Source organism: Labrus bergylta, chromosome 16, assembly GCF_963930695.1.
Source record: "Labrus bergylta chromosome 16, fLabBer1.1, whole genome shotgun sequence".
Taxonomy (NCBI): Eukaryota; Metazoa; Chordata; class Actinopteri; order Labriformes; family Labridae; genus Labrus; species Labrus bergylta.
This window is the reverse complement of record NC_089210.1, coordinates 20,915,737-20,929,827: the sequence shown is the minus strand read 5'-3', so window position 1 is coordinate 20,929,827 and position 14,091 is coordinate 20,915,737. Positions and strand designations below refer to the sequence as shown.

The 14,091-nt window shown below is 38.8% G+C and overlaps 2 protein-coding genes across 5 annotated transcripts; both read left to right on the top strand.

The window, feature by feature from the left end:
- Nucleotides 1-117: 117 nt before the first annotated feature.
- LOC109985841 (serine/threonine-protein kinase/endoribonuclease IRE1-like) lies at nucleotides 118-6,275 on the top strand. Of its 2 annotated transcripts, none has more exons than XM_065964604.1 (8): nucleotides 118-988; nucleotides 2,137-2,236; nucleotides 2,365-2,564; nucleotides 3,353-3,500; nucleotides 3,682-3,809; nucleotides 4,335-4,458; nucleotides 4,730-4,797; nucleotides 4,877-6,275. In XM_065964604.1, the coding sequence occupies exons 2-8, from the start codon at nucleotides 2,200-2,202 to the stop codon at nucleotides 5,426-5,428; spliced, it is 1,257 nt and encodes a 418-aa protein (XP_065820676.1). In that variant the 5' UTR covers nucleotides 118-988; nucleotides 2,137-2,199; the 3' UTR covers nucleotides 5,429-6,275. The 2 variants fall into 2 exon arrangements, with proteins under 2 accessions (XP_065820676.1, XP_065820675.1); XM_065964603.1 differs by having other exon boundaries at nucleotides 118-1,555.
- A 1,378-nt stretch (nucleotides 6,276-7,653) lies between these two features.
- On the top strand, nucleotides 7,654-13,810 carry LOC136183017 (zinc finger BED domain-containing protein 4-like). 3 transcript variants are annotated; one of them, XM_065964600.1, is made up of 7 exons: nucleotides 7,654-7,809; nucleotides 8,336-8,399; nucleotides 9,488-9,551; nucleotides 10,598-10,665; nucleotides 11,423-12,263; nucleotides 12,460-12,776; nucleotides 12,963-13,810. In XM_065964600.1, exons 4-7 carry the CDS (start codon nucleotides 10,662-10,664, stop codon nucleotides 13,244-13,246), a joined length of 1,446 nt encoding a protein of 481 aa, XP_065820672.1. In that variant the 5' UTR covers nucleotides 7,654-7,809; nucleotides 8,336-8,399; nucleotides 9,488-9,551; nucleotides 10,598-10,661; the 3' UTR covers nucleotides 13,247-13,810. The 3 variants fall into 3 exon arrangements, with proteins under 3 accessions (XP_065820672.1, XP_065820673.1, XP_065820671.1); XM_065964601.1 differs by lacking the exon at nucleotides 8,336-8,399 and having other exon boundaries at nucleotides 7,716-7,809; nucleotides 12,966-13,810; XM_065964599.1 differs by lacking the exon at nucleotides 8,336-8,399 and having other exon boundaries at nucleotides 7,716-7,809.
- Nucleotides 13,811-14,091: the final 281 nt, after the last annotated feature.

The window sequence follows — 14,091 nt, the reverse complement described above, 5'->3', positions numbered from 1 at the left end:
TTTGTGGTTTTTTCATTTCTGAAGAAAAAATATTTATCAATATTTCAGGTTCCATAATATTGACAGTCTCATCAAAACAGACAATATGTATTTGTATGACAGTGTTTACATTTAAATATCTTCATTTAAAATGGACTAAACCTATGTTATATATATGTTTTTATTGAGTACCTACATGACCTCAAATGTTTCCAACAGTTATCAAAGCCAGAGAAATCTGTAATTTTATAGATGTAATGGGACGTGTCTTGTCGAGGCGGCTGCAATGACAGAATGTCTATTGTTGCCTTGGAAACACCGAATGATTCATAAACAGCAACAATGCATGAAACGCTTAGCATGGCAACTAAAGTAAGTGCTGCCATGCTGTCAGGCCCCCATTGGGGAGGTTTCCTATACTGTCATTGTAAAATGTTCACATTTTGGGCTTCTGGTTTAGAGTTTGAGCTCTCCCCTTGCAGTTGCCTGCCTAGCCTGTTGACAAGCAGCACCTCTGGCTACAGTGCATGTCCCACAGCCGAATGCCACAGTTCAAAGAGAAGGAGAGGAACTGCAGCTGACTGATACAAAACATTTGTGTACTTATTATCCATAGACTGTATAAAGAACATCATTACAGGTAGGCCTATTGCAACACCTCTCATCTGAAGTGAGGCCAAAATATTTAGAGCTCCCCCTACTGACTGATGCTATTTATTCTAATTCTGACGTGTTCAAGGACTCATTTTTCCAGATAAGTTTCTTATTTAATTAGTTATTTGATGCTTTACATAGGTGTAGAAAACCATGATTGACCGCTCTGTTGACAGATATGGCTCCTGCAGCGATGCTCGTAACAAATTAGCAAAGTAGAGGGAAAACAGCAAGAGGAAACGCAGTAAAGACGAGAGCCACAGAACTTCCATTACCAGGAGCGTCTGCTTCAAATGGACGTATGAATGTATACTGCTGTGGACTACAGACCTGAGGGATCTTTGCCTATTTATCGGTAAGTTAATGTGTGTTTTTGATATCTGAAGTGAGGTGACGTGAGCTGTGAACTCTGTGGACAATTTTAAAAGTTAAAGACCCATCTGTTTAGACTTGTCTTTGTCTGATCTGTCCATGTCTGAATTTATGTAACTGTCTGTATTTCTTGTCTCTGTAAATCTTTTATTTTGAAGCACTTTGGGACCTCTGCTATTGAAAGGTGCTATATAAATAAACGTTATACTTAGTTATTTTATATTGAACTGAAGACATTATTTGAATCTGTCTGAAAAGTATCCAGAAACAAAAACTTTACAGATGTCCAAATAATTAAAAAAAACATTCAAACACTATTCTTTTCATAGTGTAGCCTAGTTCTTCCTTCTAAACTATGTTTTTTTATTTTCTGTTTTATCTGACATTAAAAATTTTAATATAGTGACTTGAATTTCACACTGGACTTCCTTGCCCGTGTGTTGTAATGTGGTATACTGATAAAGTTTATTCAAAAAAAGGAGTTGCTCCAACGCTGCCCTGCAAGAGAGGAACCACATCAACTTCATGAGGAACTACCTGCTCCTCATAGGTAATCATAGAGTAATATTTAAAAAAAACAGCCACTCTGAGGAATGTTACCTTTCCTGGTATGTTAATGGAGAGGGGGTCAAGACTTCCACTTCAAGAAGAAGTGGTTATTAGTTTCACAGACTAAAGATGACATATGGATAATAAAAATGGTTGTGTCGCTTTATCAAGAAGTTCCCCTCTCAGTACTGTTTGTCACATTTTGAATTTAGGGCCTTTCATGGTCTGCTTTGAGTGACTGATGAAGTAAGATCGCCCTCTGCTGGTTACAATGAATAGTGAAAACAAATGTCACAACAGCATAAAGTGTTTCCTTGCCATTTATAAATACATTTTTAAATCCGCAAAAATGTTGCAACTAAAATCAATATGTACCCGAACGTCATCCGTCAATAGCAAGAAGCCTGTTTTTTTGTGATTAAAATACAGTTGTAGGCCTCCTCTTATGTAAAGTTATTTTTTGTGTCTATGTGTTTTCATAAAAAGTCAAAAGAGGGAATAACCCTGATACTATTTATTCTCAACCACACATGTGAGAATGAGACCTCTCTTCATAGTTAATGACTTCTTTCTTCTCTTTAGTATGTGGAGAGGAAGGATTTTGACCGTCATGGACTAGAGCCAGTTAAGCTTCTTCAGCAGACCATGTCAGGACTGGCCCACCTGCATTCTCTCAACATTGGTAGGTACCACAGAACAGAACAGAACAACAACACATCTCATTCTCATTGTTATTGGCTGTTTAGTAAAAAAACAAACATATCTATACAACTTGTTCTTCGCCACTTGCCTTCATATTTTTCCCTTCAGTCCACAGAGACCTGAAACCTCACAACATCCTGGTGTCCATGCCCAATGCCCACGGTCGGGTCCGGGCCATGATCTCAGACTTCGGCCTGTGTAAGAAGCTGGCGGTGGGTCGTCACAGTTTCAGCAGACGGTCCGGCGTGCCGGGCACAGAAGGCTGGATCGCCCCCGAAGTTCTCAGTGAGGACTGCAAAGACAACCCGGTGAGTGAGTGGTGGAGAAGCAGCTCACTTCTGGTCCGACTCAAACTGGACTTGTAAAATGCATGTAAACACGCAGGTCAGGTTTTTAATTTTTTTATTTCGAACGATTAAAAATAGATGAAAATGAATAAACAAATGGAAAAAAAATAAAAATCTGTATTAAAAAAAATAAAAATAAAAAGCCAATTTCAATATAATACACATTTGACTCGTTCGAAAAGGAATAGGAAGAAGCCCAGGCTTGTCAAGTCCTACCCTCATTCTTCACCATTAACAAATGCAAAATCCAATATAAATAAAATAAACAGACAAGACAAAAACAATACTCCAATTGAGCTATTAAGAAAAACAGAACAAAACAAAAACAAACAAAAAAAAAGAACAAAATGAACAGGCGCCATTAACATCTGTGAGATTTACATTCTCCTTCCTCATTTCTGTACTTTTCAAAGATATATCTTTTGTACATTTTTTAAAATTGTATTATATTCAGACTTTGTTTAATCGTTTCGTCAAGACCATTCCACAAAACCACCCCCACAAATGGAAATACACATACTTTTTGAATTGGTCCGAGCATAATGCTGTTTCAAGTTTAGTTTCCCTCTGGGAATTCCTTTGTTTCAAAAATAAAAACAGTAATATTGTTCACTGAGAAGAGGAGGGTGTTTGATTTGTTTGGTAAAGCTATGAGGATGTTTGTGTATGTGTATCTTGGTGAAATGTGTTTTCATTTCCTGCCACAGTAACCTAGACATGACAGACTTTCCCTCTCTTGTCCCATGCAGACGTGCGCCGTCGACGTCTTCTCTGCTGGTTGTGTGTTCTACTACGTGGTGTCTCAGGGAAGCCACCCGTACGGCAAGTCTTTACAGAGACAAGCAAACATCTTACTGGGCTCACACAACCTGGACCATCTGCAGACTGACAAACACGGTGAGCTCTGGTTTCCTCTGGGAATTCCTTTGTTTTAAAAAGAGAAACAGTAATGTTGTTCACTGAGGAGAGGACGGTGTGTTTTGTTTGGTAAAGCTATTAAGATGTGTATGGGCTAAATAAAAATTAATTTATTTTGGGCACACGTTCTAAAGCTGTATGTTTTTGTGTTATGAATCAGGGGACATTGTAGCCAGAGATCTCATAGAGCAGATGTTGAGCATGGAGCCACAGAGGAGACCTGCAGCTGAGAGCGTTCTCAAACACCCTTTCTTCTGGAGCCTGGAGAAGGAGCTGCAGTTCTTTCAGGTTAGTTTTTAATATTAAAGAGTCAAACAGTCCCCTGTGGTCTAAATGAAATATCTGTGCTGTGCTTTGATCAAAATATAACATGAATCAAGCACCAGAGGAGGTTTGTGACCCTGTATAAACCAGCTCTCTCAGAACGCTCCGTTTTGGTGTGTGTGTCTCTTTAAATGCAATGAGCCTCAGTGTCTATTCATTTGTATGGACTGACTCCTTTTAGGCTGTCCCTGATGTTTTCAACCTCTTCTTACTAAAATCACACTGTAGTACAATATAGTGACCAGTGTCTGAATACACTCATGTGCTGTTTTGTACAGATTTTAACTTAAGCTACTATACATGTCTCTAGGATGTCCAAAAACAACCCCATGAATTCATTAAAGTGATTTATGAAGGTGAAGAACTTAAAACAACAGTATTACAAATGTGTCAGTGATCACCAAATTCTAGAAATGGTCAGAATGTGATTAAGACTTTTGTCGAAAGACTGGAAAGTCTCTAAAATAATCTTTTGTTGGTTGCTTGCAGGATGTGAGTGACAGAATAGAAAAGGAGCCACTGGACGGACCAATCGTGAGACAGCTGGAGAGAGGAGGGAGGGCTGTTGTGAAGAGTGACTGGAGGGAGCATATCACAGTGCCACTGCAGACAGGTACGAGACCGAGGCTGAAGTTTGCACGTGAAGATACAAGACGTTGTAAAACATTCTTCTTGGTCTCTTTACATGAAACAGGAAAACAAAATCCTCTCTTTCCTCTCTTTGTGCCCTGACTGAGTGTGTGGGTTCTTGAGAAACAGTGTAGTATTAAAGAAGCTTAGCTCTGTTTTTCAGGTGTCCCTGTTCATTGGTTTCTAGTTGAATGATTATCAGGTATTCATTTCTGTGGTTGATGTATTGAGTTTTGTCTTCCTTTCTTCTGCAGATCTGCGGAAGTTCCGTTCCTATAAAGGTGGATCGGTCAGAGACCTGATGCGTGCAATGAGAAACAAGGTAGGGATGTATTTTCATGTTTTGTCTTTGAAAGAATGCGGTCTGTGAAGTTTGCCTCACTGTGACTCTCCCTCTACAGAAACACCATTACAGAGAGTTGCCTGCAGAGGTACAAGAGACTCTGGGCTCCATCCCTGATGACTTTGTCTCTTACTTCACCTCCCGATTCCCCCACCTGCTCATGCACACCTACCTGGCCATGCGGACATGTGCATCAGAGAGGCCGTTCCTGCCTTACTACTCCACTGCTGAGCAGAATGCAAAAACACAAGCCGAATACACACACCTCAGACCACAGAGACAAAATGAGCCGTGCACTCAACACCTGCCAACACACACATCATCAAACGCCTCACAACCACAGGAACCTGCACATTCTCTACAGCCGGTGCAGGTCGATCACACGGTAACAAATGGACCATCGCCCTCTTCATTACCAGATGAGCCAGTAGCTTCAGATTTAGCAGTTCAGACAGTGCAGCCAGCAGAGTTAACACTTTCCACACACGTGGACTCACACAGTCAAACGGTGAATCTCACATCTGCCTCAGAATCAGCTACAGATCCTCTCAGGCAGTCTGAGTTGCACACACTGCCAGATCCTTCCTCACCGGACACACAACCAGTGTGAACTGGACCAGAGTCAGGTGGACCCAGCACAGACGGGAGCATTGCCAGTAAGGGTGGACATCAAATGGGGCCAAGCTGCTGCACTTGAAGCTGGTGAGGACCGGGCCTGCAGTGCCTGGGATCCACTGCCGGGTGGGAGCAGCTGCACCCTCTTTTAAGTGCCTTCTGCTCACCTGGGCGATAAATGTTCCCACGACACAACCGTCCACAAGTTCTGCTTCTGCCTCGGGGAAGTCTGAAAAACCAACAGGGTGTTGTTGGATATCATATTGTAGCAGGACGGAGAAAAGAGAATTTTTTGTATTTTATAACAGCATGTCCAAAAAAGTGTTTGTCCCTAAAATATTTGGCCTCTAATGTGGGAAACATGTCTGGATGTTGTTGGGTAGTTTTATTGTGCAATGTTGTATTTCTCAGTGAGCCTGTTCACTGTGCAGATGCTGTATGTATATTTTTGTACAGACTGATTCACAATTTGGATCTGCGATGTTAAATCCATTAATACGGCCGATGTGCCTTCTTTTTTTTTCTTTTTTAAACATCACTGTGCTGCATGGGTACAGATCTTTAAGAATGACTATGCTAAATGTGCTTGATTCCAGTTAATGCTGCTAGATTGCTTCGCTTGTGTCAATCAGGATTATTGTGCTGACTCGGTAAGAGCGGACGGTTCCAAAGGGCGTTCACTGTGACACCTGAATACAGAAGTTTTCTTATGATCATGTGATTATGTGGTCTGATTACAAACTTGCAGGTCGGCTGCAGAACGTTTATGTACAAAGACTTTTTTAAGAGCGTTTACATGAAGTTAATAACTTGCACATTAAAATCTTTGTTTTTTATTCCTACATTTTTGCTCGTGGAGTCATTGCTTCATTTCAGGGTAAGGATTGCTTGAAGATTGAATATTTAACAGAAGTCATTGGGTCAAAAAGGCTTCTTACAATTTATATTGTTAATGTCTATAAAAACCCCAGACATATCAGGATTTAGAGCAATGAATACAATGTATTCTGATGAAGTTAAGCCAGAGACAATAGAGAGAGAGCACCAGGACATCATAAGAAATATCCTGCAGATAAGAATCAAATTGATTTTGTCTCCCTTTCCAATCAGTTCAGAGATTTGTGTTCAACATGTCTTGGCTCAAAGGCGGAAACGGGAGCCAAAAAGGGATTCCTGTACCTGGGAAGAATGTCACGTGTCCTCCCTGTGAGGGCTATAAAAGAAAAAGGTGAGGCTTACAAAAGAATTCCATTCACTCACGACACTGTCACCTGGAGCTGTTCTGTTTATACCGGTACTACCTGATAAACTTGTTCCATGTTGAACGTTAGGGTGTGGCTTGAAAATGTTATATAAAGGCTTATACAATGTGATACAGAGGTACATTAATGGACATGTTCATCAGCTCCACCCTCTTCCTTTTTTCTTTCCATTTTAACATTGCAGTCAAACTCTCTCACCCTGTCCCCTGTTTTATACATTTAAAAGGGGAATACTTAGCTGGATAATAAACAAATACTAAAGCTACACTGAACAATAGTGAACGTAGCTGTTAGGAAAATAAAAAGTAGCTGATCTAGAGTATCCCTCTGCCTCTTCTTCCAGTAGGCATACTTCATATCCAAAGCTCTGTGGTTTCCCCTTCCTGTTTCATTCTGCGTTCATGTTCACTTATTGTGGGTTTATTTTACCAAAGCCCATAAAAAAACATTTCAATGGAGCACAGATGTACCGTCATCCTGGACTATGCTTATAAGCTATACCATACACGATAGTAGTGATGCATGTTTATACTTTTCTTTTGGATTCTTGGATTGAAAACTGGATTTTATTTTATGGTGGGAGAAAAGTTCAAATGTTTGATTTGATTGCACAAAAATAATAGAAATGAGCACCTCAACAAATACAAGTTCAATACACATGACAAGTGCTTGAACATCACGATGTTTTATACTAAACATAGGGTTATGATGGGAATTAGACAGTTCAGTATAAAAACGAATAAACAAATTAACATGAGTAAAATATATTCACTTGACTTCATTTGGCCGATTGAATAAAATCAAATAGAGACCGATTAAAGAGCCATTAGGAGACTGTAGAGCCCTTATTATTCATGAGTTGTGCCAAATGATTTAGATCACTAAATGTGGCAGAAATTCCAGTAAGGGCGGTGCACATGAGGGTAGGTTGATGAATTTCCCCATAAAAGAAACTTAAGACACTGAGTTTGCACAGTAAGTCCAGTCAAGCCCGGTGACAGGCAGAACCAGCCGGTGTTCAGAGTTTAGGCGGGGAAGCGGAAGAAACAGCAGCCCGAAGAAAACCAGCCCGGAAAGTGGAACAAGGCTGTTTATGTGTCTGCTTTTTGTCAAGGTAGGAGCAATGTTTGCCTTTTTTTTTTCGTGGTTGCTCATAAGAAAATCGCAGGGACATAACAGGAATGAAGGAAGTAGGGAGTATGATACACCTGGGCCGAGAATGGAGAGAGGACCCTCGAAACCAAAGAAAGTTTGGTTTTCTTTGCATCATGTTTTACATCCTAGTGATTATGGGCTGAATTTTGCATGCAGAAAAATAACAACTGGTTCTCTTAGTCAACTTTCCCTCCTCACTACAAGAGAACTACTGTTTTAGTCCGACTATCAGCAAACCAAGAAAAACAAGAAATAAGAATTAATACAATTTTAAGAACATTTTGATAGTAAAGATAGTTTGGGAAACTGCGTCTCTATCTTTCCCATTTAGAGTATAAATAACTTGCTCAATTTTTTAAGAAGTGGTCTAAACTAACTCTGTTGAAACTAACTATAGCAAAGTAAAAATGAGTCACCATCAAAGCAAAAATGTCTTAATAATTCATGAAACTATCAAGCTTATCATCAAATTCCCTCTGTTTCAGACACAGGGTGTTTGGCAGCAGATGGTTCCTTATCAACTAAAGACACTACTGCTGAGGATGTGAGGTAAGATACATTTATAAACTGGCTACTAAAAGTTATATCTCATCCAACCAGCTTAAAAACATCATACAGTAGTTGTAGGCTTTAATCAATGTGATAAAGGTCAATAAAGGATAGAAAGAGTCAAAATATAAATGCAGTGTACCATTTCAAATACGTTTTGTAATGGCCCTAAATAGCAATGATGCATCATGCAGCCATTGCCGATTTGAAAAAAAGTGGAAATGTGTTTGTATGGAAATAATTACAAATACAAGCATTTGCCTGACCGGAAGGTGATCTGCGGAATATATATTTGTGTGTTTGAGATGTAAGTCAAATTTACCTGGATTACAAGACGTCAGCCTCCTCCTCTTCCTCATTCAGTAGCTGAACACCTTTGACAGCAAACACATCATTCCTGAATCAAAAGACAAGTAGAAAATTACATCTTACCATGCAATGACAGTATTTTTTTAGATAACATTACTCCATGAAAACATACCTGTCGCGGTCTGACTGTATACTCTGGCAGGGTTGTAGGTTGCATTTGTTGCTGGAGATGATACTGATCGCCTTTTTGGCAAGCTGGAATAAAGTACTTTAAGGAGGTGCAGTAGGAAAAAAGAGGAAGTGAAAGGAAACAAAATAGTGAACAAATAGTGATATTTACTACAGCCTCCCCATATTTCTAGTGAGAAAAAAAAAAAAAAAGGAATATCACTATTATTAAAGGAGGTCCTCAGGAAGGGCAGGAAGTGGAATTAGTTTTGCAACTGGTCTGACACAGGACTTGTCTTTAACTGATACTGATTTACATCACAAAGGATCTGCACATGTCTCCCTTTGCAGATGGCACAGAATTTCTTTAGCTCACACTTTAAGAATTAATACAATTTTAAGAACATTTTGATAGTTAAGATAGTTTGGGAAACTGCGTCTCTATCTTTCCCATTTAGAGTATAAATAACTTGCTCATTTTTTAAGAAGTGGTCTAAACTAACTCTGTTGAAACTAACTATAGCAAAGTAAAAATGAGTCACCATCAAAGCAAAAATGTCTTAATAATTCATGAAACTATCAAGCTTATCATCACATTCCCTCTGTTTCAGACACAGAGGGTGCGGCAGCAGATGGTTCCTTATCAACTAAAGACACTACTGCTGAGGATGTGAGGTAAGATACATTTATAAACTGGCTACTAAAAGTTATATCTCATCCAACCAGCTTAAAAACATCATACAGTAGTTGGATGGATGAACACTTTTATAGCCAAACGCAGTTTAGGCCTAATGATACTGCTTTTTTATTGTTCTTTTAGATTTCTTCAAATTGCAAATATGAACCCTGCCCAGGCTAAATGTAGCCTACATCCTCATTCTGTTGTTGGTTGTTAACACAAGTGGACGTAAATTAGACTACATACACATGTGTCTTTACATTCAGAAGTACAAAAAGGTGGACTAATGCCTGTTGACACTTCATACTAATATGTTTTACATTAATGTTTCAAAGTGCATTTACTCTACATGTCACATTTAGACACTGATGGTAGAGGATGCTTTGTAAAGTGACCATCAGCATAAACTAATTCCATTCCTACACATTCCCTTGATAAGTGGACTGCAGAAGCAAGAATTGAACCATCAACCTTCTGGTTGAGAGATCATCAATATTGAGCCACAGCCAGCCACTCAAAATCCATTAAACCCCAAATTTAAGGCATCCTTTAGAAATGTTTTGCCAAAATTTGAATTTCCATAGAGGCCTCTCTAAGGTTGAGTGACTCTGTGCAATGTCTGTACCAGGACTGTTCAAGTTTTTCTAATCCAGTTTGTCTTCATAGTTGTAAGGGTTTAAAATATGTGTGAACCAGTTTGACCAAACATCTGTAATATTCCATGTGTATATTTATCTATATTTGTTTATTTGATAATACATATAGCCATTGTTACACATCGAATTAAAGTGCAACCGATGTAATAGGACTTCTAGCCATGGCTAATTTGCCTTTCTTGTCCCTAGTTAGGCTTTTAGGAAATAACAAACATGATACAAAAATGTAAAACATAAAAACTAGTATTTGCAGCAGACATAAATGCAAAAAAACTAAAAGTAAAGCAGACGCAGACAGGCAAATTGATCATAATGACTAAGAATAAGAATTAGGAACAACTGAAATAACAACTAACTTGATAATGGACACAATGTTTTTTTTGCAGATGGAAGGTGATTAGGAAGGTGAAACTCCAAAATTGATAATCGGATGAAAAGGAAAAGAAGATCATGGGTGAGTGTTGTGACAAGTTGTGCAATTTGTTTGTTTGTTGGATACAGAGGGATACGTTATGCAATAAAGACACCAGCAGGAATAAAACTGTCAGCAGTGGCTTTACAGCCTTCATTTCCTCTGTCCACTTCCATCGTGTCTGCTTTTATCAACAATCAATAACTTAATGACCGTTGCGTCAGCCAGCTGTAGTCTGTGAACTTCTCCACACAGACTGTCAAACAGAGCTGCTATATAGCCAGCAAATATATTTTTATTATTTCTCAATTTCCTGATCTGATCAAATGATCCAAATTATCTGTGACTTAAATCTGTGACACATTTTTTTTATTTTGTAGGAAGTCAAAGGAAAAAAATATTAGGCTATTATTATTATGCCAGATTTAATTGGGGTTTCAGTAACTTAAGCATAATGATAATATTATTTATAAAATGGTCAGAAATAACAAGAAATGCACAGATTTCTGTCAAATAAGGTAATACAGACTCGTAGACTATACTGTAATACGCAGGTCGAACGTTTACTACAGCGTATATAGTCACCCCCCAAAGGCCCATTCTGAGCGAGGGAATGGGGGGGGATCATGATTTGTTCATATCTTCAGGTGTCTCTGTGAGCAAGAATTGTGCATTATGAAATGTAAAAAGACTAAATGCGATGCATGTAGAAAACCTTTTATCTATAAATGTAAATATTTCCAATTCAGTCTGTTAAATGAACACAACATTGATAATTATGTAAACATTTTGTTCACAGAGGAAACATCCACCAAAGATGAAGGGCTTCCGTTGGTTGACAAGCTCATTATAAACTTCATTTGTGATGGTCTTCATCCATTTTCTTTGGTTGAACAATCTGCTTTCAAAAAACTTTTATTGACACTGAATCCCCAATATAAGGTCATTTCCATACACACTCTCCAGGCCGGAATGGAGGTTGCTGCCAAAAAGATGAAGGAGAAGTTGAGGTCGCATCTCAGTGAAGTCAGCTATGTTGCCACCACCACAGATTGTTGGACAGCACACCAGCAAAGTTTCATAGGTGTCACAGCGCATTGGATAGATGAAAAAACCTTGGAGAGGAGATCCGCTGCACTTGCTTGCCAGAAGTTGACAGGGTCCCTAGCCTTTCATGTCCTAGCACGTGCCCTTGATAAAATTCACAATCAATACAGAATAAGGACGAAAGTGGTAAGAACCACAACGGACGGTGGCCTAAACTTTATTAAAGCATTTAAGAAATTTGGTAAGCAAAGCCAGTCCTGGGATTCTAATAATGGTCTTGAGTACCAGCTTCCTCCACACCAAGAGTGTGCATGCCACCTGTTAAACTTAGTCACCACAAAAGATGCCAATGCAGAAGAGATGGATTACATATCACGCGCAGCCTTTAAAAAATGCCAAGCAATGTGGAACAAGTCAGGTCGGTCATGCAACGCAGCAGAAATTTTTAAAGAAAAATGCGAGCGCAAGCTCATCCGGCCCAAGAAAACTCAGTGGAACTCAACATACATGGCTGTAGAGAGAATCATTGAGATCATACGAGAGAGGGGGGAGGACGCTATCGGGGATGTCTGTAAAGAAATCGATGTGAAAATGTGAGTTTTAATTCAGATTTTCTAAAGTATTAAATGTTAATGACACAAATGATAAATGATGCCCGAAGCTACCTTGCATATTTCTGTGTTTTCCATAATCATATGAAATTGTCGAAACACATTTCCATACACATTCCACACCTATTCCTTCAGGAAGTTTGCTAAAAGTTGTATACATTTGATTTATGTTATACAGGTTGAGTTCAGTTGACATTGCTTTCCTGACTGAGTACTGCACTGTGATGAAGCCTTTGGTGAAGGCTTTAAACATTCTTCAATCTGAGAAAAAAACACACTTGGGGTCGCTTCTGCCAGCGATCTTCAAGCTAATAGCAGAACTCGAAAAACAGAAGGAATCCTCCAAGATGTGTCAGCCCCTCATCAATGCCATTCAGACTGGTGTCCAAAAGCGCTTTGGTGAGATGATGAAAAACCCTGAACTGATTGCTGCAGCAATCCTTCTGCCAGAGTTCAAGACCACCTGGATTGAGAGTCCAGGTGGACTGAAAAAAGGTATGATTTAATTATTTAATATCAATCATTTGTTAATTATTCATCCCAGTTCTATTCACTATATTTCTATCGACATGTGATAAGTGCAGTAACATGGGTCTTTCTACACAAGTTGTAGTTATTTTACTTTCTGCATTATGATGAAAATATTCAATATGTGTTGTTGTTTGTTTGTTTGTCACTCAGCAGGTCTGGACTATGTGAGACAACACCTTGGCCAGACGGCAGAGGCTGAGGTGCAGCTGAATAAGTACCTAGCCAGTGACTCAAAGACTATGGATCTGCTGAACTCATTTCCACAAATCAAAAAACTTTCTCTCAAGCTCAACACTGGATTGCCTGCCTCAGCCGCCTGTGAGCGTCTCTTCAGCACTGCTGCGCTCCTGTTCACTGCAAAGCGAGCAAGCATGAACTCTACTCACTTTGAAAACCAGCTTCTGCTCGCACGAAACAAGGAGTTTAGACAGTAATGTTCAAAAGAAGAAACCACAAATAGAGGACCTTTAATTAAGAGATACAGTGAGGCAGGGCAATATTCTTTGTAGCAGCTGCCACGTGGTTCATTTGACATGTTTTGTTTTTTGACAGGAAGAGAATATTCTGTCATGTCTTGACATGTTTTATGTTGTTAATACACTTTATTTGTAAAGATTTCCCTTATAATTAAAAACAACTTTGAGATTTAAATCCTCGTGTCCTTATTGTACTTCACAGGAGAGATCCGTTGTTAAAAAAAAAGTAACTAAGTAACTTTTACTTAAAGTACAACCAGCTACTTTTTACTTTTACTATGAGTACATTTTTAAACTGGTACTTTTACTTGTACTTAAGTAAAATTTCATGAAAGTAACAGTACTTTTACTTGAGTAGAATATACTCTTTACACCTCTGGCTGTTTAAAAATAAAAACATGTCAATGAAATTTATACTGGGGACTTTCCTTTTGAAGAACTCGTCGGAAATAGAATGTGTTTATCATAGAATGAACGCACCTTTTCAATAACACTGTAGAGATTAACAGTATAGCCGCTCCTTTGACCGCTCCTTTATTACATGTAAGAATGTAATTCCAGATATCTGAAACAATCGTGTAACAATTATATTAGAGATATCTACAATTTTCTTTTTAACTGGTCAAAATGTAATTGTTGATATCAAAAATTGAATTTCCACATGTAAAAATGCCATTGTAGATATCTTCAATTAAGTACAGACATATCCGAAATGAATATGTTAATTTACAGCCTCTGACGCCTTCTCAAGATTGGTTCATTGGGCAACTCCACTACCGTTACGCTCACGTACGCAGCGCGCT

What these genes read in the sequence shown, in the direction of transcription:
- LOC109985841 (XM_065964604.1), top strand. Translation starts at nt 2,200, where the DNA reads ATGTCAGGACTGGCCCACCTGCATTCTCTCAACATTG. An exon ending in AGGAGCTGCAGTTCTTTCAG is followed by an intron (nt 3,810 to 4,334) that starts GTTAGTTTTTAA and finishes GGTTGCTTGCAG; the next exon opens with GATGTGAGTGACAGAATAGA. An exon ending in TGCGTGCAATGAGAAACAAG is followed by an intron (nt 4,798 to 4,876) that starts GTAGGGATGTAT and finishes CTCCCTCTACAG; the next exon opens with AAACACCATTACAGAGAGTT.
- LOC136183017 (XM_065964600.1), top strand. An exon ending in AAAGAAATCGATGTGAAAAT is followed by an intron (nt 12,264 to 12,459) that starts GTGAGTTTTAAT and finishes TATGTTATACAG; the next exon opens with GTTGAGTTCAGTTGACATTG. An exon ending in TCCAGGTGGACTGAAAAAAG is followed by an intron (nt 12,777 to 12,962) that starts GTATGATTTAAT and finishes TTTGTCACTCAG; the next exon opens with CAGGTCTGGACTATGTGAGA.